At 35.5% G+C, this 27289-nt stretch overlaps 1 protein-coding gene and 1 pseudogene across 2 annotated transcripts; one reads left to right on the top strand and one right to left on the bottom strand.

Moving 5' to 3' along the window:
* Positions 1–856: 856 nt before the first annotated feature.
* LOC109006615 lies at positions 857–13248 on the bottom strand (annotated as a pseudogene).
* Positions 13249–20322: 7074 nt separating this feature from the next.
* Positions 20323–25516, top strand: LOC109006616 (probable protein phosphatase 2C 46). Of its 2 annotated transcripts, none has more exons than XM_018985958.2 (5): positions 20323–20691; positions 21208–21642; positions 22248–22615; positions 23314–23550; positions 25025–25516. In XM_018985958.2, exons 2-5 carry the CDS (start codon positions 21324–21326, stop codon positions 25292–25294), a joined length of 1194 nt encoding a protein of 397 aa, XP_018841503.1. In that variant the 5' UTR covers positions 20323–20691; positions 21208–21323; the 3' UTR covers positions 25295–25516. The 2 variants fall into 2 exon arrangements, with proteins under 2 accessions (XP_018841503.1, XP_018841504.1); XM_018985959.2 differs by lacking the exon at positions 20323–20691 and adding an exon at positions 20822–21075.
* The last annotated feature ends 1773 nt before the right edge of the window (positions 25517–27289 follow it).

Genomic DNA, 27289 nt, shown 5'->3' with positions numbered 1-27289 from the left:
ACCAAAACGAAATTTGTATGTGAAAACACAACACCACAATCACATAAAACCTTTGATAAAGCAACAGAATCATTGCAAACCAAGGCACGGGAGCCAAAACCAAGCACACCACAACCACAGGAAACTCCTCATGTATTAGATAAAAGAAAGTATAAGTATTGGCAGTGGCTTCTCAATCTTTATCTTCATCTTTAAATTTAAAGAATATGTCTTTAAATTCATTTATATTGGCTTATGCATCTCTAAATTTTTGCATAGCTATAAATAGTATTTCTTCAAATTTGAAGAAGTACTATTCATTCTTTAAACATTATTTTATTATTTTTTTCTCTCTCCTACCTATTAAAATCAACTTTGTAAAATTTATATTAAGATGATTTTGATATATAAAATTTATATTAAGTTGATAATACAAAATGGATGTTAATTGTAAAATATATATAAAAAACTAATTTTAGGAAACAAATAAAAAATAAAAAAATAATAATATTTTATTATTATTTAGTTCAAAAATGCATAAATCAATGTGGGAGTTTTTTTTCATATGCAAAATCATTCTTCAAAAAAGATAATTTTACATATGAAGATACATAAACCACTATCAATATTGTTGGCCTGCAAATAGTAACTCCTCATGTATTGATAGTAAACGGCAGCAGTAACAATTACATTCCCATGTAACTGCGACTACTTTTCACAATCTTCTGCTACTGGAATTTCACATTCGATGCCTGAGGATTCCTATTTATTGTATTGTACACAAAGCTTCTCTCTCCTCCCCCAAAATGAAGACAACAAAACGCCATCTTATCTAAACCTTGGATCCATTTTATCATTAGGACTCATCTATATAATCCTATTTGTTGTTGGGGAACTTAGCCTCGTATGCATGTGGCACTTGTATGTAGGCCTGTGCACCGTCCAACCCATACTAGTTTTGGCCTCGACCCGACCCGTTTGCATACCATGTCCCTAACAACCCGATCCGTAATATTCGGGTCGGGATAAAAAAGAATGCACCGAATAAAATGTTGACCCGTAATAGTCACTTTTGGGTTTCTAGCCTGGGAACATCCGTCGTCTGTAATTTCTAGCCTTGGGAAAGAAAAAATAGAAAGAGAGAGAAATGGTGGGCATTACTAGTTGGATGAAGAGCGAAGAGGAGGAGACAAAAATGAGGAAGAGGAACGAAGAGCTGGAGAGGGAGCTGAGGACGAGCCAGGAGAGGGAGTAGCAGATGAGGAAGGAGTTACAAAAGGCTTGGGAGAGGCTTAGAGTCGCCGAGGAGGTGGAGTAGAGGTTCTGCTCGCAGCTCGGTGAGCTTGAGGCGGAGTCCGTCCATCAGGCCTGTGAGTACAACGCTCGTCTACTGTCCCTCATCGATCAGCTCTCCCGTGCCACCCACCAATCCACCTCCGCTTGTTCGCCCATTTGGAGGGAAAAAAAAAAGGAGAGTGTTGGAAATAATAGATCAAAATATACAGCGGAAGCAATATTACCACATAGGAAATATCTCGGATCTAGTGCAATTGTTCCACAGATTCTTCAGTATCATTGTTCATCCAGGATTTTCACATCGATGGTGGAGTGTGCTACGTGGTAATACCAGAGCAACACTCACACGTTCCACAGCCTAGATGCCGTGACTAGAGAGAACCATTTGAGAGAGAATTTATTTGTTCAAGTGTATCCTCTAAAGAGGGGGAGAGACTATTTAAATAGCCTCTCTAGTGTAACCCCCTGGCTGGCCATTAAGGGCCAGTCATCAAGCCTCATAAAGTGGTTTAAGAGCCACTTCATAACCCCCAAGAGGAGGTGAAGGGGTGCCCACTATGGGTGCCCCTTTCTTACATCTCACACTCACACATAGTGGGCAAGACCCCAGGTCTGCATCTCTCAATATGTTCTCAATCTTATTCATACTGGCAAATAGGCCGTGCGACCATCGAGCACAGCTGTAAAAGAAAAATAGGAGCACTATACCAAATCTCTCCTAGAAAAGACCAGCATAGCAACATCCCTAAAAGTGTCTCGTTATGCCCCGACTCATTTGGTCACATCAGACTAAGCATCCCTAATCCCTCTCGAGTCCAAATGACTCAGAGCAATGCTCAATCTCCATAAAACATGATGTACTCACAGCTATATTGCAACTCCCAAGAAGCAACATAACTTGCCGGCAATGAGTATACACCATTATCGATGTGTTACCAAATAGTCTTCCCTTCGCACTCATGTCATTTAGTTTCAATCCAGTCGCTTTCCCAGCAATGCCTCTTTAGACCGCATCATTCATGGCCATAGATAACATGCCAAAGTAGCAGACACTAAAACATCAACCTCGTGACATAGTCAAAGGTCTCCTAAGGGCATAAATAAATTATGGTTATCAATTATAACTTACGGGACTCACACGGTGAGGAAGCAGGGAACCATTCACTCACCTCTACTGTTGGTCGCAAAAGCACATGTAGTATGAAATACATGCTACGGTGGAGTTCTCTTCCCAAAGAAAGAGCGTATATCTATTCTCAATTCACCGTACAGATTTTAGTCTAGTCGCTATCTCAGCGCCTAACTCGAGTCCCTCCATTTGCTCGCTATCCAAAGCGCCAATGAGGATCTCGCATCTGGCTAAACCACAGGCTACATGGTATGTGGGTAACCATGCACGGTCCTTAGACCTCATCTTAGCTCCCACTAAGGCGACATATCTTTTTGTGTCTTAGAACTTATCTCTCTCTAGACAAGTACTGAGTGACACATTATCTCATCTTTGCTCGCTACCTCTTTGTAGTGCCAAAGGCGATCGCTCGTGTGAGTGAGCCGATCTAAGCCTGTCAATATACCTTTTTCACCATAACTCCTAAATTTATGATGAATGTGTGTGCATACCAAAGAATGCTTCCAATCACGCCACATGTTCATAGAACACATCAGTATCATGTGCATGACGAGCAATATCGTGAGGTACAGAGAAATCACATGGTCAACAACAAATTATTAAACCACAACTCTCAAGTGGTGTTTAATGACCATTTCTCTACATGCGCATTCTAATGTATAGTAACTTTCCAAAACATGCTCGTACCAAGAGACTCAACTTTTACATGTAAAAGTCATTTGCACAATCATGAAGTCAGCGATGACTCATCGCGAATCTCATTTAGGTCAAACTCACAATATAAGCCGTAGATTCTAGTCAGCAAGTCTAACTGAGATTTTTAAGAATCTACGAAGTGACCACAAATGTTATTCAGCAAACTTAATTTGCGACTTCAATGTTTCATTTAAATCTCTTACACTCAACAAAAGCATGTGAGATGACCATTATTTATTTTTCATTAAGGGTAAAGCGATTAGGGCCTTTGCTCCTAAAGACAATCATAATAGTCTAGTCGTTACTATTAACGACAATCGCATCACAAACTCACTTAACCAAGTAAGCCATATTTACCCTCTAACAAAAACTTAATCTCTAACTCCCATGAGCAAACCATAATGGAAACATCAAACAGTATAGGCAAAACTAGATTCTTTAGTATTTTCCATCTCATTAATTGTCTATGGATTTTGAACAAGAGCTCCTAGAAACTGTTTTCCTAAAAAACAATCTCACAAGACATGAAATCTGAGCTTCTTTTCACAAACCCATGTCCATCACCTCATAGTATGGAAAACCTCTTATTAGGCGACAATTAATTATCTAAGATAATCAGTTCGCAATATCTCTTATGATAACAGTTTTCTAATATTGTCAACAGCGTTCAAAGAATCCCATTTATTCAATAGGTCGTTTAATAACAAAAAAACGACTAGGTACATTGGATATCTTTGAATAGATGGTTTGTTGAGGCCGCATTTAAACAGCACCAGCAGCATTCATTCGCTTTTTGTACCAAAATAGTACTAGCAACAATCATGCGCTCACGGTACTTAATGCCTAAACATCACAAGAGCCAACCATCTAATTCTCCTATGAGAATCAGCTATTTAACACCTTCAAGAAAAGTTTCAATAAATATGCGATCAATAGCTATCTAAATGCAACTCAATTAGTGCCAAGAGATGGATCTATACCTTTATCAACTCCACTTTTCCTGTCAATTAGATCAACAACCCCAGGTTGGATCATATAAGTGAAGCGAATCTAAGATTCTATGTTGGGATTCCTACTATGTGAATTCAATACCATTAGCGGAGCCATATTACAAATATTCTCTTCTTGTCTCTAAACGACGAGAAAATATTGATATAAAGCTACCACGCTATTTATGAGGATCCTTATATTCTATAACTTTTGGGAGTCACTATCACTAATGGTACACCTTAAGTCAAACTCAAAGGTATACTCCCACTAGTTGTTGAATTACTCCCACTATTTTCGGCGATCTTATAAATATAGAATTTTGAAAAAATAAGGTTAAGGTAATGTGGAATGAAATGTGATGAAAACGTTCTTTCCAAAAATAAGTGTTACAAAAATCCACAATTCCCCACCCTCGCCGAAAATACGAGTAATTTTCTTGACTCAACCAAAAAAAATGATCAAGTTTAGATCCTCTCGACTTTTAATAGAATTCACGTTTGTACAAAATAGTCACTTAGCCTTTCTCAAAAGCGAATGAACTCGATATAAGGACGACAAATCAAAATTAAGGCTGCAACCCATATTATATCAACTCAAGTGTAATGTAACAACTGCTTTGCGCCATAATTCATTTATAACACCATTCTCAGCAAGTCAATAAACTGCGAGATAATTGTTTTCATCATATAACTCATACGATTACGATTTCGGAAAAATTTTAACTGAAAAATATATTTTCATAAAAAAAAAGATTTGGATCGCATTTATATGATAAAACAACATAATTATTATCAAAGTCCTTAGTGTGCATGTATAGGAACTTTCACATAGAAAATGCTCATATTGCCTTTTCTCTTTGACTCTACTAAACCAAGGAGAGGGATCTCATTAGCGAGAAAATTTTCAATTTCTCAAACTTCACACCCATCATCCTATGCCTCTATGATATATTTTAGTATATCATTTCCCCACCCGAGAAATAATACCATTGAGTCAATAAGTGACCATCCAACTTTCAAACCTCTAGGAATTCTCACTAACACCACTACTTTCAATAAGTCTTAAATCAAATTAGGTATAGACTTCACAAATATCGCATTAAAAGCGCTAATAAAAACATCGTTTTGTGCAACAAATGCAGTATGTGACATTTTAGCTGCTAACTAGTGATATATCTTTATTTCTTGCATACTTAATATTTTTCATATTCTTCAATCCACTATAGGAGAGAAAAAGAAAAAACTTTGCGAGAAATTATCTTAACCTAAAACCTATCTTGCATCAGTGCCATCACGAGCAAAATTTTTTTAGTTTAGGTTTAGATAAGTCATACCTAATTATTCAGACTTTTGCCACAGTTGCCATGCAAACCTCCAAGGTGCTTGGTATTACTCTCAAGGGGTGCTCCAAAGTTTATATATCTGCAAGAAACTATCTGTTCTCGCTAAAGAGAAATAAAACTTGAGCAAGATTACCAATGCTAATACCACATAAAGGTGCACTGATAAAATCTTTTAAAAAAAATGAATGTGCCAATCAAGAATGTCCTCAACACGCTTGCACACTCAGATTTTAATATCTTTACTCGCCAGACATACTAGCAAGTTTTAGAGAGTATATTCTTATCTGTGAGTAATCTAAATTGCTTTAAGATTATAATGCTCAACCTCAAAATATAGGAGTAATTAATCTTTGCGTTACAAAAATAACGCGCAATTTCTTCTATTACCCACAAGATTCTTAAAGGCAAAATAGTGATTTAGCTCTATATGATAGTTGATCCCATCAACTTCTATAAAAATTGTAGTGCATGCGTCCCACGCGCACTTCCAATTTTATTCTAGACATTTTAGAGGTTTTACAATAATGATGGTCTAAAACTATCTGACTCTCAAAATAATCTTTATTTGTTTCCAACTACTGCTCATGGAAGAGATTAATGCGACGATTAAGTCGTATAAATAATCTCTAGGCTTTATTATTGGTTATCTCAAAGTTACTAAACTATGCGCATCTCATTACACACACATCTATGAAATTTGCCGCGTTAATCTAAGTTAGAAGAAAAAATAATTAATACACGTCGCAAGATCGAAAAATTGCTAAGCTTCCTAATCATCTCTTGCGCCTCAATGTCTAACTATTAATTTCTAACTTAATTTTCGCGCAAATTTATATTGTATAGGAGATTAATTCCAAATCAATCTCAACCATACTCCCACTAGGATAAGTAATCTACTGAGTTAGTCTCATGTAAAAATAATTTCTTCTTAGATCGAAGAAATCAATTTAAACCAATCATAAGTATGGACTAATTAAACTCGGGTTACTTAATCCTCTAGATTATCACATTTTTTAAAAAATTGAAGACTAATTCTTAAAAAAATAGTCTAACAATACAAGTGATAAAATAAGCTCATACAATTACATGTAATCACAATACATGTACAAAAAAGATCACATCACATTTGATCCAAATAATTATTATTCACAAAAAATAATAATCTAGGCAATTTATAACGTAAAATAAAATGCCAAACAAATGTGACAAAAAAAATATCATGGCAAGCATGTATTTAATAACTATAATCACATGCAAAAATATTTTAAAAAAAACATATATGCCACAATAACATGCTGAATAAATAACTAAAATCAGCAAACTTACCAATAATAGGGTCTAGCCCAAATGGTTGAGCTTATAGTCTTTGTGTGTAAGTCTTGGGTTCAAAACATGACTCAAGCATTTTAAAAAAAAAAATACTATTTTTTTTTTTGATAGCTAATGGGCCGCACCCCCTTGGGCGCCCAACCAGAGAGTGGGTTTGTGTCTGCTGGGCTCACAACCCAATCTACAAGCACTCTTAACAGATATGATACGGGCCGGATTTAAAAAATATGGGCCGGGCCGAACAACTTGATTTATTTAAAAACAACCCATTTGTTTTATAGCCCACAACCCATTTCACCAAAGCCTCAAATAAAATAGTAACAAGCCCATAGCCCAAGCCCGTATAGATGAAATACAAATAACCATTCATCTTCTTCCACAAACCAACGGTTACTATTCATCATCTTCCTCAACGGTTACAGCCTACAGTGCATGTAACGGAAAAAATAGCATTTAACCGCCGCCGCCACCCTTTCAAGCTTTCAGCCACTGCTCCAGGGCTCCCGCCGCTCACTGGTGCGCGCAGCAGTGGTCCCAACCGGTGCATGCAAGCAGCACCATGGGAAACGACCCAGCTGGTGTGTGCGACGCCATGGACGGCTCAGCACCCATTTGGTGCGCTCACATGCTCGATGCACTTCGTAGCCGTGGTAGAGGCGCCGAGTTTCTGCACTGTGTGCAGCGCTGCACCATGGCAGCGCGCAGCACCGCTGGGTGCACACACGTTCCTGAGGCGCTGCTTCTGCACAACACCACTCTGCCAGTGCTGCGCAGAGCCTCATGCGGCGCTGCACTGCACCTCTACATGCGGCATCCTTCCGCCGCTCACTGGTGCGTGCAGCACCTAGTGCTCGCTGCACCTCGACGGTGCATCTCTGTTGGCGCGCGCTGCTCCTCTGCAAGCAGCAGAGGCCGCAAAATGACCCTGGTGGCGCCAAGGTGCGGCGCCGCGCAGAGCACTTAGCTCTGCGTGCGGCCCTGCACGCGGATCTACCCTCTGCATATCAGCCTTCGGCACCACCATGGTGCATGGCTTTACGCGAGGTAGATCTTTACAGCCTTGGTGAGCAACGATTGCTATCACCCAGCACCATTTGTGGTGTTGCGCATCATGCAGCACCCAGTGCAGCGTTGCTTGCGGCTTGTGATCGAAGCGACATGGGCAAAAACCTTTTTCTAGGGAACGTTGCTGCCACATATAGCCGTGTCCTTGTTGGTTCGATTGGGTGGTTGCAGCCAATCCACAGCGGCGCTACCACCGTAACCGCCAACCTCGGCAGCCATATTACATACAATCATGCATAAAAAAAAATTCACGTAAATGAAATACAACATGTATGTCAAAAACACAAATCGGGAACAACCGATCTTGCTCTGATACCAATGTTGGAAATAATAGATCAAAATATACAGCGGAAGCAATATTACCACATAGGAAATATCTCGGATCTAGTGCAATTGTTCCACAGATTCTTCAGTATCATTGTTCATCCAGGATTTTCACATCGATGGTGGAGTGTGCTACGTGGTAATACCAGAGCAACACTCACACGTTCCACAGCCTAGATGCCGTGACTAGAGAGAACCATTTGAGAGAGAATTTATTTGTTCAAGTGTATCCTCTAAAGAGGGGGAGAGACTATTTAAATAGCCTCTCTAGTGTAACCCCCTGGCTGGCCATTAAGGGCCAGTCATCAAGCCTCATAAAGTGGTTTAAGAGCCACTTCATAACCCCCAAGAGGAGGTGAAGGGGTGCCCACTATGGGTGCCCCTTTCTTACAGAGAGAGAGAGAGAGAGAAGGAAAAGAGTGCGATCAACAGGTTATTGAAACACATATGAAAGCCAATAGTTGTCTTCTTCTGTTTAGTCTTACATATATGTTCTCTGTACAGAAAAAAGAGTAGTTGGCTGCCGGCCTAGGGTTTTTACCAAAACACTTGAAGAATGTTAAGAGTCGGTTTGTCCCATCATTTATCAAGTTCAACCCGACACTAAGCAAAACCGTATTTTGTCGGACGAATCTGATTAAGTTAGATGGGTTGCTCGGTCTAACGGGTTTTTTGCACAAGCCTACATGTATGCATATGTAGAATTTCAATCTTTAGTTTTACCATTAAGAAATATGTATCAAAAAGCATAATAAAATATAATTACCATAAATGTTGCAGTAATCATCCTTCGAGCAAACCATCTTCCATGGACAGCATGCTGCGCGGCAACTGCAGCTTGTACATTCTCAAATCGCAAGTATACAAAACCGGCACTGTTACTGCTCATAAAAAAAAATAGACATATATCAATATATATTATATAGGCCCCAAGTATCAAGGAGAAATGAAAGACCAAATAAAAATTGCAGACTAAACTTACTTTTCTACATATATGTGTTCCAAAGTTCTGAACTTTGAACATTCTTCTTGAACATCTTCTTTGATATCCAGATCGAAATCTGGTTCCGCCTGCAAAAGCATAAGGTCATTCGAAAAATTACCATCAACAGGAGCATAAAAAGAAAGTTACTTCAAATAATCTGCCCAACAACCTCAATTTTTGGATCAAACATATCCTTCAACAATAAGCATTCGCTTGGAACGCCAATTGTATCAGCTATTGGCACAGAAGCAATGGCAACTTGAAGACATACACCAAGTCCAGCAAGAGTAGTCATTGAAGTAAGGGGAGCAACAACTGGAGTAGGGGTGTTCAACCGGGTACCGGACCGGGTATCCGGGCATACCCGGCCCGGAACCCGGGTTTCAAATCTGAACCGGGTTCCGGCCCGGATATACCCGGTTATGACCCGGGCCGAAACTCGGATTAATCCGGATTTTTACAACCCGAAAATCTGGGTTCCGGACTCCGGACTATACCCGTTTTTTTTTTTTTTTTTAGAAGTCCATATTTCAGTTTAAAAGCCTTTTTTTTTTAAATGCCTATATTAAAGACTTCTCAAGAAAAATCCATGTTGAAGAGCATAATTCCCTTTATGTAAAAGCCTAAAAGCCTATATTTATTAAAAATAATGTTAAAAATCATAATTTTTTTATAAAAGCCTATAGTTTATGAAAAAAATTTCTAAGTCAAGTTAAAAAGCATAATACTAACATTGTCAAGAATAATAAAAGTACATAAAAATGAAAAACTAAAATGCATGCAATCCACTACATATATATTACATTATTTGTTATTTATACAATACATTACAAAATACAAAATTACAAGATATGAATTACAAAATCATTAGCATGGTCTTCCATCAATTAGAATACTTAGAAACTTCAAGTGATATATTGACTGAAAGAGATCCTGCAAAAAATAAAAGTTTTGAATACTTAGAAAAGCTATGTAGTCTTTTAATCTCACACCAAAATTGTAACGCCAAAATTGTTATCAAGCATAAAGCATAAAGCAAAGCAGGAGTTATATAAATTAATAGAAGAGAATCGACAATGGAGCCAAGGAAAAGAGCCAATCTCTATAAAAGCTAGAAAGTTTCTTTAAACTTAAAAGCTTACAGTCTAACCCATAAAAATACTCCTCAAACATTGTCATCAAAACAGGGAAACATCAAGCATCTGTTTATATCATAACTCATTGCTAAACCAATATGGTATGGAGGAATGGAATGGAATACTTTTACCTTTGAGAACATAGGTAGAGAGTCATGGCAGATGATGCTATCTTTAGAAGACCACAGGAAGCATTATAATTTATGACATTATCATTAATTACAATTCTTGCAAGCAATAAGCAGAAATAGAAGTCAGTTCCATGTTATGTCAAAAGAGTTATAGCTTATCCTACCTTATTCACAAAAACAGACACAACAATGCAAGTAAAAGAGACAAAGGGCTATGCTCAGCTATCTAAAGCTATACACATGCTACAGACACGAGGGTGCATAACTGACAACCATTCCAAAAAAGAGATTTCTAAATATTTTCTCAACCCATCAAGCAATCTGCCTATAAATATATATTTATATATATATATAAATATATTGTTGCGTTACCAACAAATGATATAAATCCTGCACCACACCCTGTTCTCTGCATCAAAAGCATAGTCACAGCTGAATGCATCAATTACTTTTACTACATATTGACAATCTTCTCATAAGTAATATATCTGTAGGAGCAAATGAAAGGGTCAAAAAAGGAACCTTCTGGAAAAAAACCCTTAAAACTTAAGAATCGCCAAAAGAGGAAACTGATCGAAGATCCAAATCACAGCACCAACGAGAAGATTTACACTTCTCGTCAGCTGAACAAAGCCCATCATAATCTTTCAAATACCCAGACATTTTAACCCATAAAAATACTCCTCAAACATTCTGACAAAACAAACTCAAAATCAACAAACAAAGAGAAGAAAACATACCACGGATGAAGACGACGGCATGAGGATCTAACTCATAAAAAATACTCCTCAAACATTCTCATCAGAACAAACTCAAAATCAACAAAGAGAGAACAAAACAAACAGAGAGAAGAAAGCATACCAAGGATGAAGACGACGGCACGAGGATGAAGAAAACAAACAAAGAGGGTTTCGGCATCTCAGAAAAGAAAAAGAAACAGATGAGGAAATCGGGAAAATTTTTAAGGCCGACGGCGAGACAGATCGTGGTCACTGGTAGGGAGTGAAGAATGAAAGAGAGACACGGTGGCTGCTAGGGTTTCGCGTGTGAGAGAGAGAGAGAGAGAGAGAGAGAGAGAGAGAGAGAGAGAGAGAGAGAGAGAGAGAGAGAGAGGTTGGGGGAGTGATGAGCAACGAAATCAAGTCGAGTCTGAAGAATATTTTTTCTCATTTATACAAATCTGGGTATCGGCTTGAATCCGAATTTAATACCAGGATCCGGGCAGGCTATATCCGGTTTTCACCATGCGGGTTTCGGCCCGGATTTGACCCGGTCCAAAAACCATAACCGGAACTCGGTTATGAGGTTCCGGTTATGAACCCGGATAACCGGGTTCCGGACCGGGCCAGAAAAAAAATCCGGCCTGGATGAACAGTCTTAAACTGGAGATACCACAGGAGCAGCTCCTAGGATAGGAGTTGTTGGTAAAGTAAGGCCAGTGCTATTGACAGCAAGATTGCCAACTGAACCAGCAATACTGCACAACAAACGAAGAAAATTTCAGGTCAAGCATGACAATTTCAAATACAAAAACAATCTAGACAGAGACAAACCTAGTCGCATTGCCACTACGGTCCAACTTCTGCATGAGAAGTGCTCGAGAACGCGCATTCAGAGACTGAGAATTAAAAGAACATTAGTTCAGGTGGCCAATGATCGATTTAAGAAAACTTAACAAACAAAAATTTGACTAATAGACCAACCAGAATATTCAAGAGAAATAGAAATGGATGACTTGCATAAGAGATATGCACACAACAAAAAACCAGATACATATTTGTATTAGCATTTAAGATGCTTGTAAACAAATGTAGACCAATGCGGATTCTCCGGTCCAAATAGTGGAATTCCCTCCTACCCCTGTGCAGGCCCCCCTGTCTTGTAAGTATGGACAAAGAATGGAGTGGCAATACCTTGATAAGCCGGCCTGCGATCTCCAATTGTTGATTCAGACTCAATGCATTCCTAGAGTCCTCAAGGCGTGCAAACTACAACAAACAATTGATTCCATTAGCCTATTAACTCAGGAGGAAACTTAATATCCAATATGACCACATGAGCATCAATGGAGGCAGCTGAGAACATGATATTCTGGTATCATACCATTTGATTGAGAAACAATAAGCAGCACGCAATATTGAAAACTTATATCAATCTTTCATAGGACTAATTATATCATCTAACACCATTGCTTCCACTTAAGCATGGAAATAAATAGTTGCTTGGCAATTACAGGGAGGGGTGCATTTTCAGGCAGCTTCAATAATCATTAAGTGTTTTAATAGTAGAACTCACCTGGACAAAGCCAAAACCCTTGCAATGTCCAGTTTCATCAAGAGGCAACTGCACCAGCTCTACTTGACCAAATGCTTCAAAAACCTGAACATTCAGAGCAAAAGCAACAGATCAACAGAATAAAGACCATATAAAGAAAATGTAAAAATAAACAACAAAAGCATACTAAATATAATAATAAAAAATACACATGTCCGATATCTACCAGTGTCCTCCCATTAAGACTCTAGACTCTAGTCCAATCTATCAACTTTGATAACTTCTGTTAATAACCGCCTGCGGATCCTACAGAATGACTGCCAACAAAATATGCTAACCTGACAAAGATCAGCTTCGGTCATGTTGAAATGCAGATTGCCAACATAAAGCCTTCTAGCACCTCCTGAATAGCGGCCTATATGCCCCCCTGATGCATTGGCTACTGATGTGGTCGATTGGACCAGATTCTTTTCAGCTTCTGATGGCTTCACCATAACTGGTCGACCAAGAAGAGGCTGACCAGAGAGTGCTATTGCCATAGGGATAGACATTGCATCATAGAACTCAATATACCTTCCAAGAGAGAGAGGATCAAAAGGGCTCAATATAAATAATTATAAAAATAATATGCATTTCTTTTAATATTAATTGAGAAACATACAAATAACACAATCTTTCCTGTCATATTATCTAAATTTGGTATGGCAAAATATCACGTTACTTGCAGTAAAACCTTTTTTTCCCTTTTTCATACCTGACAAATAGTTACTTCACCATTTGCATTTGATGCAGGGCTCTTAATTTTAAATGGGCATATTGGAAAAACAACAGCAACAAAAATTACCAAAACTAAGCAAAGTCAGGCCAAAAGCAAACTACAAATGTATTTAGTTAATTTTCACCTTAAAAATTACTTGACGCATTAAGGCATAGTAGTGAAATAATTTATGAATGGTAATGAAATAATTCGCGTTGTGATGTTTTATATAATTTTGGAAAAGGATAGAGAAAAAAAATTGAATAAAAATATTATAAAGTTAAACTATTATTAGAATATAATTTTTATTTTAAAATTTAAAAAATTTGAATTATTTTTTATTTGAAAGTTTGAGAAAGTTATAATGATTAGATGAAAAAATTAAAAATTAAAAATTAAAAAATATATATTTAAATAGTATTTAAATATTAATATATAATGAGATAAGAGAATATAAGATACGATAAAATAAAACTATCTCAATATCTAACCCTTATTCTGAGGAGTCAGAACGGGGAATTCAAACTTTTTGTAAACAATAATACATGAGGGTTTAGATACGTTAAAGATGATGGGTTTTTCTAAAACCGAAAAAGCAAAAGTTTTTATTTTGCAAGAGAGGTCCAAAATAGAGAGATAATTAGAAGGCGTTATTTAGTTACATAAATTATCTTATCTTATCTAATTATTATAATTTTTTTTAATTCTTACATAAAATATAATAAATAATTTAATTTTTTTAAATTTTAAAATAAAATATATATTTTAATAATATTTTATTCAACTTTTAATTTTTATCTGATCTCGTCTCATCTCACCTTATCTATGTAATTAAACGAGGTCATTTTCACAAATATTTCTTTTGAATAAGGCTTAGAATTAATGTGAATGTGAATGTGAATCATGTGAATAGATTTAGCCAGAACATTAATATCGGTAGTTTCAATTGCCAATTGGGGAAGAGTTGGACCTGAACTTGTTCAAAAGTCAGAGGTCAACTTGATGTAAAGTTAACCTAATTCTTAAACATGAATAAGATAATATGGTCGGACACAGCCTCTATTATGTCTAAATTCGTCTAGTGGTCTTAGATCGATGAAACATCATATCCAAAACAATTCCAACATTTTCTTTGTTTTGTTCCTTCTTTTTCGGAACATGACTTCAAGGTTCCTATCCCAATCAATACTCATTCTTAATATGTGTTAATTTGCTTTACCTTACCTTATCTTACCTTACACGCCAGTGCATGCTACGTAATTTCCAGCTTATAATTAAAGTGATCAGTTAAATTCCTCTATTTATTAAAAATATCATCCATAATAGTGTCAATTTCATTTATGCACAAGTACCTAATTAAATTGGATTGCATTCAACAAAATTACTAATCCTCCATCTCAATCCCACATCTTCCATTGGGATTCTTGAACTATATATATTGTGTGTACTTTCATATATATATATATATATAATATATCGCTCAAGAAAAAAAATTTAAGACCATTTTTTTTTTATAAAACTTGAATGAATATGCAAATCATATATCAGTTATTACAGTTGAAAAATAATGAATAATACAAAAAATTCAATTTTTTTTATTTTTTATTTTCAAGCCACTTAGAAGGACTCGATATTCCCCAATGATGCCAAAAGACATCAACCCCAAGTTTGATATATATATACATATATATATATATATATATATATTCAGTCTATTCTCTCTATCTTAAATGTTGACATCCTATAGCTGATCAATTTGAGAACCGCATGAGACAACTTCAAAGATACCACCGTCCTCAGATCGACTTTCATGATGATAATAATATTGTTGACCATGAATATTCATCCGAAAGAAAGCGATGCATGTACGTATATACATCGGCTAGCTATTGATTTCAAATCGGATTCTTCTTCGATTCGCATCTTTGCCGTGTCTTTTCATTGCTCAATATTGCATGAGTCTAACAAAAAAAAAAAAAAAACAAAGGGTTTGAGTTGCAGTACAGTGTTTTTCTTCTTGATCTTCTATTTTTTCCTTGCGTTATTTTTCTTATTTTCTACAGATTTGGGGACCCCACTGGTTATCATGTGACCGATCGATTACAAATATATATACATCATGGCATACATCATCTAGCTTCATCGTGAAACTGCATGCAGAAAGGGACTCTTTTAGCTTTTCAGAGGCTGGGAACTTGGAAATTGGCTTGGTCGGTTTTCAAAGAGCTAGCTCGAACGTACGTCCCAAGTCAGTGGCCGCCAAGGCCAAGGGTCAATGTGATGTAAGGTCGGCACCGGAAATTAAGCAGATCGATCGAGTCCAAAGTCCAAAACTGAATAGGAATAACATCATGAGATCGATGCCTGATCATGATTTTGTCTCATGCATGGAATTGGAATCAAAACTTCTGCATGCACGGTCACTTGTTTTCCTCTCATGGTACGTAAATATTAAAGAGATACACGCACATATGGAACTATGAAGGTCTTGACTTATTCCAAAAAAAAAAAGGGGAAGGTGTTAACTGAGCCGTGCTATTTAGCCCGACCTGTTCTTTATGATCTCCTTGATTCAAATTTCAAATCTTATAATTGAAAGTCGGAAAAAAAGAAAGTATATATTGTTTTAATTGAATCTGTCCCTTTCTAATTGGCCGGTTATTATCTGATCAGGTGAGGCTTTATTACAGGAGGAAATAATTAAATGGCCATTAATGTTATCGATCAACGTTCATCGATGATAATTAATTAAGGGTGAGTTTGGTTACCAAACTCATCTCAACTTATTTTAATTCATCATTATAATTTTTTTAAATTTCAATATAAAATATAATAAATAATTTAACTTTTTCAAATATCAAAATAATAATAATATTAAAAAATAATATTTTAACAATATTTTATCATCTTAACTCAACTCACTTCAACATCCAAACACAACCTAAGTCTCCGTTTGAATACAAAGAAATATTTCATCATATTTCATCTCATCTCATCTGATTATTATAATTTTCTTAAATTTTTATATAAAAATAATAAACAATTCAATTTTTTCAAATCTAAAAATAATAATAATATTAAAAAATCATATTTTATTCAATTTTTAATTTTTACCTTAATTTATTTCATTTCAATTCGTTATCAAAACAGTATCTAAATTATTAAAGCGACCAGCTTAAGCTTGTTCATTAATGTCTAAAAAAGAGTCACAAAGACCGACCATCTCAAAGATGGGCCACTTTAATTAATACTTGATGTTGTGTAGCCTATGTACTGCAAAATAAAGTGTTACGTACCTTAAAAAAAAAAAAAAAATCTTATAAATGCAAATCTAGCGTACTGATTTAATTTATAAGATACTTTAAATTACAAAAATATTTTTATTATAAAATAAAATTAACATATCATATATATATATATATATATATAATCACATCAATTTATAAATTTAATTTTATAAAACTCTCTAAGACATGATCATAACACTCTCCTAATACAATATTAATTGTCATTAACTAGATTGTGAAACTCCCGGCCCCCATGGTTGGCTGGATAAGGCATATATAGCTATATATTATCTAACCTAGCAAACATTAATAATGCCGTGAGGTCGATCCATTAGTAGTGTACATAGTACTATTGTATTAAGAGAATGACGGTAGAGGATAGGTTGCGTTTGGATGTTAAAGTGAGTTGAGTTGAGTTGAGTTGAGATGATAAAATATTGTTAGAATATTATTTTTTAATATTATTATTATTTTAAAATTTAAAAAAGTTGAATTGTTTATTATATTTTATATTGAAATTTGAAAAAGTTGTAATGATGAATTGAGAGATGTTTGTGATCCAAACAAAGCAAAATTTTTGATCAATTCATGATCTGATGAACTAACTTTTTGCATAGCCTAGATTTAATTATCATGTCATCCTTTTAGTAGTACTGATCATGAATGACCCTCCACCAAAATATAGTACGCATGATCAGGGACAGTGCATTTGGCCAAAAGTCATAACCTATGATCTTAGGTCGATCGTTTATGTCGCACGTACACTTATATATAACTTCTATATATATATATATATATATATTATATACACGTACTTGCCCAGACAATAAATATATTACCAGAAGCTAGTCCAGCATGATCACCTTCTATATATATATGTTAAAATTACGGGACATATATGAAGATATAGAATGAAATTAACTAGCTGATCTATTGTATATATCTATAACCGTTGCGAGATTAATACATATTGTATATATCTCTCTTCGATCGACTATATAAAAATTACTGGCGTACTGTACATGATCACGATAGACCTCAATAATGCCGATGATCATGTCGATCGAGTAATGCAAACCTCTCTCTCTCTCTCTCTCTCTCTCTCTCTCTCTCTCTCTCTCTCTCTCTATATATATATATATATATGTATGTATCTATATGCATGCCCCCACCACGTACCTAATTTGCTGCTCAGCCTCTAATTGCAGGCCCCGGGGCGTTCGGCTCTTCGGTTTGAACAATAATGAAGAAATACATCCAATCAAAGACATTGAAACGTCGCTTTTACGATGGATTTAATACATTTGTTAGGTAAAGGGACAAATCCTCCTGTTTTTTATTTTATTTTTTATTTTTTATTATCCATTTATAAGTATATATAGTACAATAACGCAGGCACGTACTTAAATAATCAAGAAAATTAAATACATGCAGCTAGGGGTGGCCTAATTAATAATTTGGTCATTCTATCCCCACCTACTACTCTTCGGTACTTTGATTGCTTGACGATCAGAGCATGTGTACATTTTCCGAAAACCCATTTCAAATGAAAGCAAATCATCACTCATGAGCCTGCCTCTTTTTCTTTCTTGTAACATGAAATTTCTATTTATTTTAAAATTTTAAGTTGATTAAAAAATATAAATTTAATTATTTATATTTGTTTTAACACACATTTCACATATGTGTCAGATTTCTCTTAAATAAATAAGTTCAACACGTAAAATATTTAATTATATATGATAAAATATAAAGTCAGTATTTTAACTCAAAACTTCTACTATAATATTATATAAATTTACAACTTATTCAGAAGACTTAAATCGATAGATATAGATAAATTTAATCATTTATATTTATCTTAACAACAGGCATGCACTACTTGGAAAATGCATTGTTATTGATTCTCTCGCGAGGGACAAACAATTAGAAACTTCCTAAATTAGTAAAATATAAAAGCCTGCATTGATCTGCAACATGGAAATTAATCCAGCTTAAGTCACTAGTAGTCTAGATAGTACTAAATGGATCATACTATATATATATGCATATAACTTTATCTTGATTAATCTACAGTTGGACTTCCCCACACCTGCTCGAGTAGTTTCAAACAAGAATCAATATATATAAAACATAAGATATTTCGATCAATTTAATTACATGTCAACAAAAAAAAAAAAAAAAAAATGCTGGCAATTATCAAATTAATCAATGGAAATATTAGAATATATATATAGGTTGAATTGCATCCCACATGCATGAGTAGAATGTAAAAAGAGTCGTGGCCACGATACAATATATAGGTCTGTTAGAGGGATATTATATATATAGAGAGATGTGACATTTTTAGGTCACACAGTATGTCAACTTTGTAATTGAAAACTTTAGTGACCTTTGAAACTGACCCAACAGTTGCCACTAATATTGGAGATCCAACATCCATCATGTCCATGTGGTGGATTATGTCCTCATCATCCGATTACCTCAAATTTTAAACGTTGTTACCTCAGTTAGTGCATGCCCCAACTGCACCAATTAATTGTTTGTTCGAGTCATAGATTTTTTTTTTTTCCTTTTTGGCAATGGTTTTGTTGTCACCAATCATGTTGTGTTCTAGATTATGTTGGTTATAGTTGAGGATATTAATTTATTGGTATTTGTTGGGTTTCTCATTGATGAGTTTATCAGCAGCTCAATCTTGATTATATAATCAATTAGGAGGAATTGCTGCCTATTGAATGAAGGTGTAAAATTTAAAACTTAAAATTTTCAATTTAGTAACTATTAGGTTAATTGATTGTATTTTTTTTTTTTAAAAAAAGGGTTATTTCGTTCTCTTTCATCAAAAGTAGATATGCATGAGAGGCATTGAAATTTTCTTATAATTTTTTTTTTATATAAATACTTTCTATAATTATAATTTGAAAATAGATAATAGTATCTGTAAACTCTAAAATATTAAGATCTTGTTTGGATAATAAGTTGTCATCTTATCTAATCATTACAATTTTCTCAAATTTTCAAATCAAATATAATAAATAATTTAATTTTTTCAAACTTCAAAATAAAAATAATATTAAAAATAATATTTTATTCAAGTCTCATATATCTTCTCATCTCAACTTATTATTCAAACATCCCCTATCATAAATGATAGCGATAGATCACAATATAACCTTTGAGGTAGAGTCCATTTATATGCTATGTTCACTTCTTTCTAAATTTTATTGGAAGAGAGTATTCTTCAATTAAATCTATAAATGATAATTTTTATGAAAAATAATGGAAGACGATGATTATAAAGACTCCTAAAATATTTTTTAGAAAAAGAACCAAAAACCTATAGTCAACTCTTTTTTCTGTTAAGGGCAGAGGGTGGTTTGATTTCATTTCCAAACGTCCAATAATTTCCACAATTCGATCCTCTCGTTTAATTCTCTCTAAACAATCAACTTTACGTACGTGTTCTCATATGATCTCTATTTCATAGAATAACCATAATACAACAAAGCACGCTATCATTACCCAAGCAACTTCCTTGACTCTCTCTCTCTGTGTATAACTCTTGGCCGTGGATATAGTGGCGTGGAGCCCATAGCTGGACCTCTGCTTTGCTGGCTATAAGCTCTTCATTGTTGGTTTTTTATGGGGGCTTGTCTGCTGAGAAAGAGAGAGGGTTCTTAGTTTGGCCAATCCGCTATCTATACACTCTGGTTTTTCACAAAGTCCCCACTTTCACCTTTGTTCTTCTCCTTCAACTTTGTCGTCATCCTCACACCACTACAAAGCCGAAGAAAAAGAAAAAGCAAACACAACGAAGACCCTTTTTTGCTCTTCTTTGATTCAATGGATCCACAGATCTAATGCTTTGTCTCACGCACATCACATGAGCTTCTTCTTGCTCTTTCCAGATCCTCCTCTTCTTGAATTGTAGCCCGCAAATAGCTTTCACGAACGGGCCAACTTACTGGGTACTATTAATTTTTGGTTCATTTTTAATATATAGATATCTTTGTTATGGTCTTATTGTTTTTAAAAATGGAAGAAAATAAAGTTGAATTTTGGGATGGATGAACTTTTGGGGGGTTAGCATGACTGGAGAGGTTTGATTTTTCAATGCGAAGAGCTAGACCTTCTGGATATCCAAATGGCTGACCAAGCACCTATCCGAGAAAAAGTGGCTTTGACCACTCTTTTTTCAAAGACCCTTTTGGTTCTCGGTTGATTTTTTCATCTTTTGCGGCTGTTTGTGGTCATTGGGTTTTCCGTTTAAGAGAAAACGGATGGTTTTCAGATTATAGGACCTAAATACTTCTGTTTTTGGTGCAATCCTCCAACTGAATTTAACTGTAAAGGTGGCTTCTTTATGTCATATATTTGATATCGCTCAATTACTAATTCTATTCGCACTTTGCTGTTGATTTGTAAGGTTCTGATTATACAAGTTTTGATTTGTATGTGTGTTTTGATCGTTGATGTCTTTGTAGTGTATAATTATTGTGCTGTGAAGTTGAGGAGAACAGCAGTCAGATTCGGGATTTTTGTAGTCAGAGTTGTTTTCATGTGGATGAGAATTCTGAGGGTTGTTTGGATGAGATGAGGGATGTTATCGGAGTTGATGAACTTTTTGAGGGCCTGTTTTCGGCCAAGGTCTGATCGATATGTTCACAAGGGTTCAGATGCAGGGGGGCGCCAAGATGGGCTGTTGTGGTACAAAGACTGCGGACAGCACTTGAATGGCGAATTCTCTATGACTGTAGTCCAGGCCAACAATCTGCTTGAGGACCAGAGCCAGATTGAGTCCGGCAGTTTGAGCTTGCACGAGACTGGCCCCTATGGTACCTTTGTTGGTATCTACGATGGGCATGGCGGCCCCGAGACATCGCGCTTTATCAATGATCACCTATTTCAGCACCTGAAGAGTAAGTGACTTGACTCCAAGTTCGATAGAATATTATGTCCCCAATGTTCTTCTAATTTTTTTGATGAGCAAGTTTGGACCCTGAGAGGGAGGATGGAACAGAAAGATTCGAACCAATGACTCTACTTCATGAGCAATCTGTAACGGATTCTTTTACCTCTTGGAAATATTATTGTCTAAAGTTTGACTACACCTTACTTGGCTGCAGAGAATTGAAGGGAAAAAAATATAACAAATTATAAGGCTTTAAGATGGCTGAATGGCAGAGGAGTAGTCTACTTCAATGTTGGTCAAGTTTAGAAGGCTTAGTGTGTAGAAAAAAATGAAAGAATCACCTCAATTAGGTCACATAGTCACTTAGACGCAAAATTAGGGCCACGAATAATGGTTTCTTGTAAGATTTTCATTTATGAGATTGAAAATATTGGTTATACATATAATTATATATATATATGATCTCTAATCAGCTGCCAACTGGAGCTCTAGAATTGTGATCTCCAAGTTTTTTTACTCAAAGTGATTAATACTTGTTGATGACATATATTTTTGGTGGGTTTTAAGACCAAGTCCTTGATCTGAATCTTTTTTAATTTTTATTATATGAAGGGTTCACTGCAGAGCAACAATCGATGTCTGTGGATGTGATACGGAAAGCATTTCAAGCAACAGAAGAGGGTTTTATGTCTCTTGTTACCAAACAATGGCCATTGAAGCCACAAATTGCGGCCGTTGGGTCATGTGCTCTAGTTGGTGTTATTTGTAGTGGAACCCTTTACATTGCCAACCTTGGTGATTCCCGTGCTGTCCTGGGAAGAGTGGTGAAGGCAACAGGGGAGGTTTTAGCCATCCAATTGTCAGTAGAGCATAACGCGTGTATAGAGTCTGTGAGACAGGAGCTGCATTCTTTGCATCCAGATGACTCACAAATTGTAGTATTGAAGCATAATGTATGGCGTGTAAAGGGTATTATACAGGTGAGTTTCAGAAAATGTGAAAAAATGGTTTCACAAATGTCCCTATTCTGAATCCTTTTCATGTTTTAATTTGACCATGCACTTCAATATTTAAGCAGCTTTCTTCAGATGGCATCAACTCCAAATCATGCTAGTCTAGCAATATTAAGGATTGGAGAACTTAAACATGTTGTAGGAAATCATTATAGTTGTATATACATATATCTTACCTACATTAATCATCAGTCTGGTGCTTCTGATAGTTTTTTACTGTACTAATTACGAAATTTGATTTCTGCCTATGAGGAGGATCAGTTGGGGCAGCCTGTCATGTGAATCATTTTTCTTTTTTACAAGTTACTGTCATGTGAGTCATTATGATGAATTTTTATTATTTTATTTTTTAAACTGATGTCACTTTACTGCAGTTCAGGCCATCAGGGATCTAACTCTTATTTCTTTTGAAGCATTGAATAATATGACATGTTTTGGGGAGAGAGAGAGAGAGAGAGAGAGCACATGTACTCTTTATCTGTTAGTATGAGTGCATATTTCAGTGACACATGGAACTTGAATATACCTTTCGAGTACCCAACAGGAATCATAATGATGATGCTAGTTTAGAGTTTAATGCCTGTGAATATATGTTGGCTCCTCGACTTTATGCATCTTCTTTATTTAAATGCTTTCCGTAATTGCCAAAATCTTTCATCTTGCAGGTTTCTAGGTCTATTGGTGATGTGTATTTGAAAAAGGCTGAGTTCAACAGGGAGCCTTTATATTCCAAGTTTCGGCTTCGTGAACCTTTCAAAAGGCCAATACTGAATTCTGAACCTACAATTTCGGTGCACCAGTTGCAACCACATGATCAATTTATTATATTTGCGTCTGATGGGCTTTGGGAGCATCTTAGCAATCAGGAAGCAGTTGATATAGTTCAAAATCATCCACACAACGTAAGATGCATACATAGTACACTCACTGTTGGTTCTTTAACGATAAAGATAACTTTTTTTTGTTACTTTTAACCAGTCTTGCCATATGCAAGCATGTGTGTAAACACACCACTTGCTGTGGTACCCATTACAATTTTAAAACAGTCAAAACACCAACAGTTTTTTATGGTAGCTGATGTAGAAGGCTTCCACATCACCAATGTGTTGGGTATGTTAATAAGAAGGCTTGCAAATAGGTCCCTTTTTTTTTTTCTTTCCAGAAAATATAGTAGAGCCAATATGCAGCAGCTCAGCCTAGATCTGGGTTGTTCTCGTGTCCTATGTCTAGAAGCGTGGCATCTGTGAATGCTTTTCCACCCCAATCAAAAACAGTATTTCTAGAAGAGCTGTTGACTGAATTATATCATCACAATCACGATCATTATTATCTTCTTCATAAGAGTTCATAGCTGTGCATGCAATGAATAGTTTGACTATATATTTGACATCTATCAGGACATTAAATTCAGTTGGGGGTGCTTCAGTCAAATTCGTAATCTTCTTTCCCACGTTCTCTTCCTCTTCTTTTCTAGTTCCTACAATTGGGTCAATACATTCTTTTGTTTTAGACATATCTAATTTTGTGGGAATTAACATTTGTAGAAAAGGTTTGTTCAAGCTGCTGATTTTGGCTGCCCTTTCTGGTGAGAAGAAAGTGCTGTCAATTGAGCATTGTTGTATATTCTGTGAGAACAAATAGAGTTTGACCTATTCGCCTTAAACGTGGCCTTATTTTGTCTTAAAATATACTTATGAGATCAACTCTACATTCAATGAGTATTTGGGTGAATGGTAGTGTTCAAATAGGTTTCCTCTATCATTTGCAATGAAATAAACTTACCTGCATATTCCTTTGGATGACATGTAAAATGTGGTGTAAACATAACTGCCACTTGGCTTAGGTGTCGTTTGGATAGTGAGTTGAGATGAAAGTTGAAAGTTGAATAAAATATTGTTAGAATATTATTTTTTAATATTATTATTGTTTTAGGATTTGAAAAAGTTAAATTTTTTATTATATTTTGTGTGAAAATTTGAGAAAATTGTAATGATGAAATGAGATGAAATGAAACACTTTCACCATCCAAACGGAGCCTACTCTACCCCAAGTTGAGATAGCTTGAATCTACTGCTGGGCTTACTTGCAGGTTTTGATGTACATACATGCATGGTGCACTCAATAAAAGGGATAGTCCAATCAACCTCTTAGATTCCATAAAGCATTAATTTCATTGAATATATTTGTAGACTGCCAAATGTTGGACTGTATCATGCCCAGATAGAAAAGCTAACTTGACCTTTATATTATTTTTGAAACATGCTTTCTTGAACGTGGTCAAATTTGATCCTTGTTACTTTCCCCGTAAGTGATAGATTTATGTTAGACAATAAACTATGTTGGTGTTGGAATTTACTTTTGTTAAACTATATGCAGGGAAGTGCAAGAAGACTGGTAAAAGCTGCTTTGCAAGAAGCTGCAAAGAAGAGAGAGATGAGGTATTCAGACTTGAAGAAGATTGACCGTGGTGTCCGCCGGCATTTCCACGATGACATCACAGTGATTGTTGTCTTTCTTGACTCAAATCTTGTGAGCAGGGCTAGCCAAATCAAGTGTCCAAATATATCTGTGAGAGGGGGTGGCATAAACCTTCCCCCTAACACACTGGCTCCTTGTACCATGCCAACTGAAGCTGGCAATACCTAGTTAAGCTGTATCTCCTGTTTGTCTGTTGTATCATTTTCTTTGTGAATACCAGGTAGCTTCCAGAAGAGATCACATGAGCAGGACTTTAATTCTTTAGTGTACACTGTCAACTTTAACTGGAAACTGATACTCGCATTTAGCTTCTGCGCCAAAAACGAAAATACTGGAGAAAAAGAACTTTTCTAGATGATACTTGTTATTTCCTCGGCACTGTTTATACCATATATTAATTTTTTATTTTTTATTTTTTATTTTCCCTTCATGTGTGCTTGCTTGTTTGCTCTTTTCATTTACTCTAAACTGGCATTGAGAAAAGTTTCAGATGTAGAGTGATTTGCAGGCATGGTAATGCATTGATACACAATGGATACTCGATATTTGGACCACTTCTCTTGGGGAAGCGAGTTCAGAACATTATAGTGGTCAGGTAAATTCAAAAATTCTCATTTTATGAAGATAGGAAAAGAGCTCAACGTTTCTGGGTAGTGGCTCAGATTTATGATGCCTTGATGTTCAAAAAGAAGGAAGGGGGAGACTATATAATGAGGTGATGCCAATCGATGCAGCAGAAATACTTACAGTCAGGAGCGTTTTCAGTCGATTTCATGTGGTTGAATGGTACAACAATGGTGGTGATCCATTGAATCTTGGGTCACTTTAACCTGGGTCGGTGACTAGAATGCTGTGTTCGATGTGTCTTATTTTTTGATACTGTTCACACGAGTGTTACTGGACCATCCCTCGGATTACCGATGGTTCCGAATGCCTACTTGCGACAAGGCCTGCTGTATAAGGGTGGATTTAGATCCCTTCCCCTTTTTGTTTGAATTATAAAGTTTAGGAGAGAAAGAGAGATAGACAGATAAAATAAATTCTACTAAATTTATAGTTATCGATCTAATATGACAAGAATTATAAGATTTATTTCATAAGTCATCACTCTCATTTTAAACGCGAGTTCTGGTAAGAACTCTAGACTCCATAGAACTCTAAGCTCTGGACGATCTCAAACCGACAAGCGACTCTTGCACCAGTTACAATGTCCTTTCAGGTCTAGTAAGACTTTGTTTGGGAAGTGATCTCATCTCATTTCCCAGTTTCTCATAATTTTCTTCTAAAAAATAATTCAAACACAAATATTTTTTAATTTTAAATTCTCAACTTTTTCATATAAGTATTATTTAATTATTATAATTTTTCTAAACTTCTAAACAAATATAAAAAATAATACAACTTTTTTAAATTTTAAAATAAAAATAATACTAAAAATCATATTTTAAGAATATTTTAACTTTACAATATTTTTATTCAACTATTTCTCTCATTATTCAAAACTCAATAAAACATCACTATTTAATTACTATTTGCATGATTCTCATTTCATCTCATTTCTCAAACTAGTCCTAAATAACAACAGTGTCATTTCGTGTGGCCGTGTGAGAAACAGGACAGTGAAACAATGCCCTTAGTAGTTAGTACAGAACTAAACTAGTTTAAGCAATAGACGGCAAATGGACTTCCCTCTTATGGGCTTTGATAATTAATTGAAAAAAAAAGCGGTATACTATAGACAATATGAAAAGCGAAGAGAGAGGGAATTAGGGGGAGTGAGAGGCTAGCATTTCTGTCCCACTTGTCCATATTAAGATCTCTATTGTTTTTGTCAGAATTCAAGCCCTGTTCTATTGGTGTAACGTCTCCAAATCACATTACCTATATTCTAAAAGGACTAGTCAATAATATAATTAAAATCTCATTAGAATCTTATAAAAAGTAAGAATTTCTCATTCTCAAACAACGTGAGATCTCATACACCACCTACCATTATCCTTATCATATGGGATATAATTATCAGAGTTTGCGTGCGTGCTTCATTTCATGGTGCATGTTGCGGCATGTTTTATTGGTGTAACATCTCCAAAATACATGACCTATACTCTAAAAGGACTAGTCAATAATATAATTAGAATCCTATTGAAATCTTATAAAAAGTAA

This window comes from Juglans regia, chromosome 16, assembly GCF_001411555.2.
Source record: "Juglans regia cultivar Chandler chromosome 16, Walnut 2.0, whole genome shotgun sequence".
Classification (NCBI taxonomy): Eukaryota; Viridiplantae; Streptophyta; class Magnoliopsida; order Fagales; family Juglandaceae; genus Juglans; species Juglans regia.
This window is presented reverse-complemented; position numbering and strand designations above follow the sequence as displayed.

Coding starts and splice junctions, on each gene's coding strand:
- LOC109006616 (XM_018985958.2), top strand. CDS start 21,324: ATGTTATCGGAGTTGATGAACTTTTTGAGGGCCTGTTTTCGGCCAAGG. Junction 21,643..22,247: donor CCTATTTCAGCACCTGAAGA/GTAAGTGACTTG, acceptor TATTATATGAAG/GGTTCACTGCAGAGCAACAA. Junction 22,616..23,313: donor GTGTAAAGGGTATTATACAG/GTGAGTTTCAGA, acceptor TTCATCTTGCAG/GTTTCTAGGTCTATTGGTGA.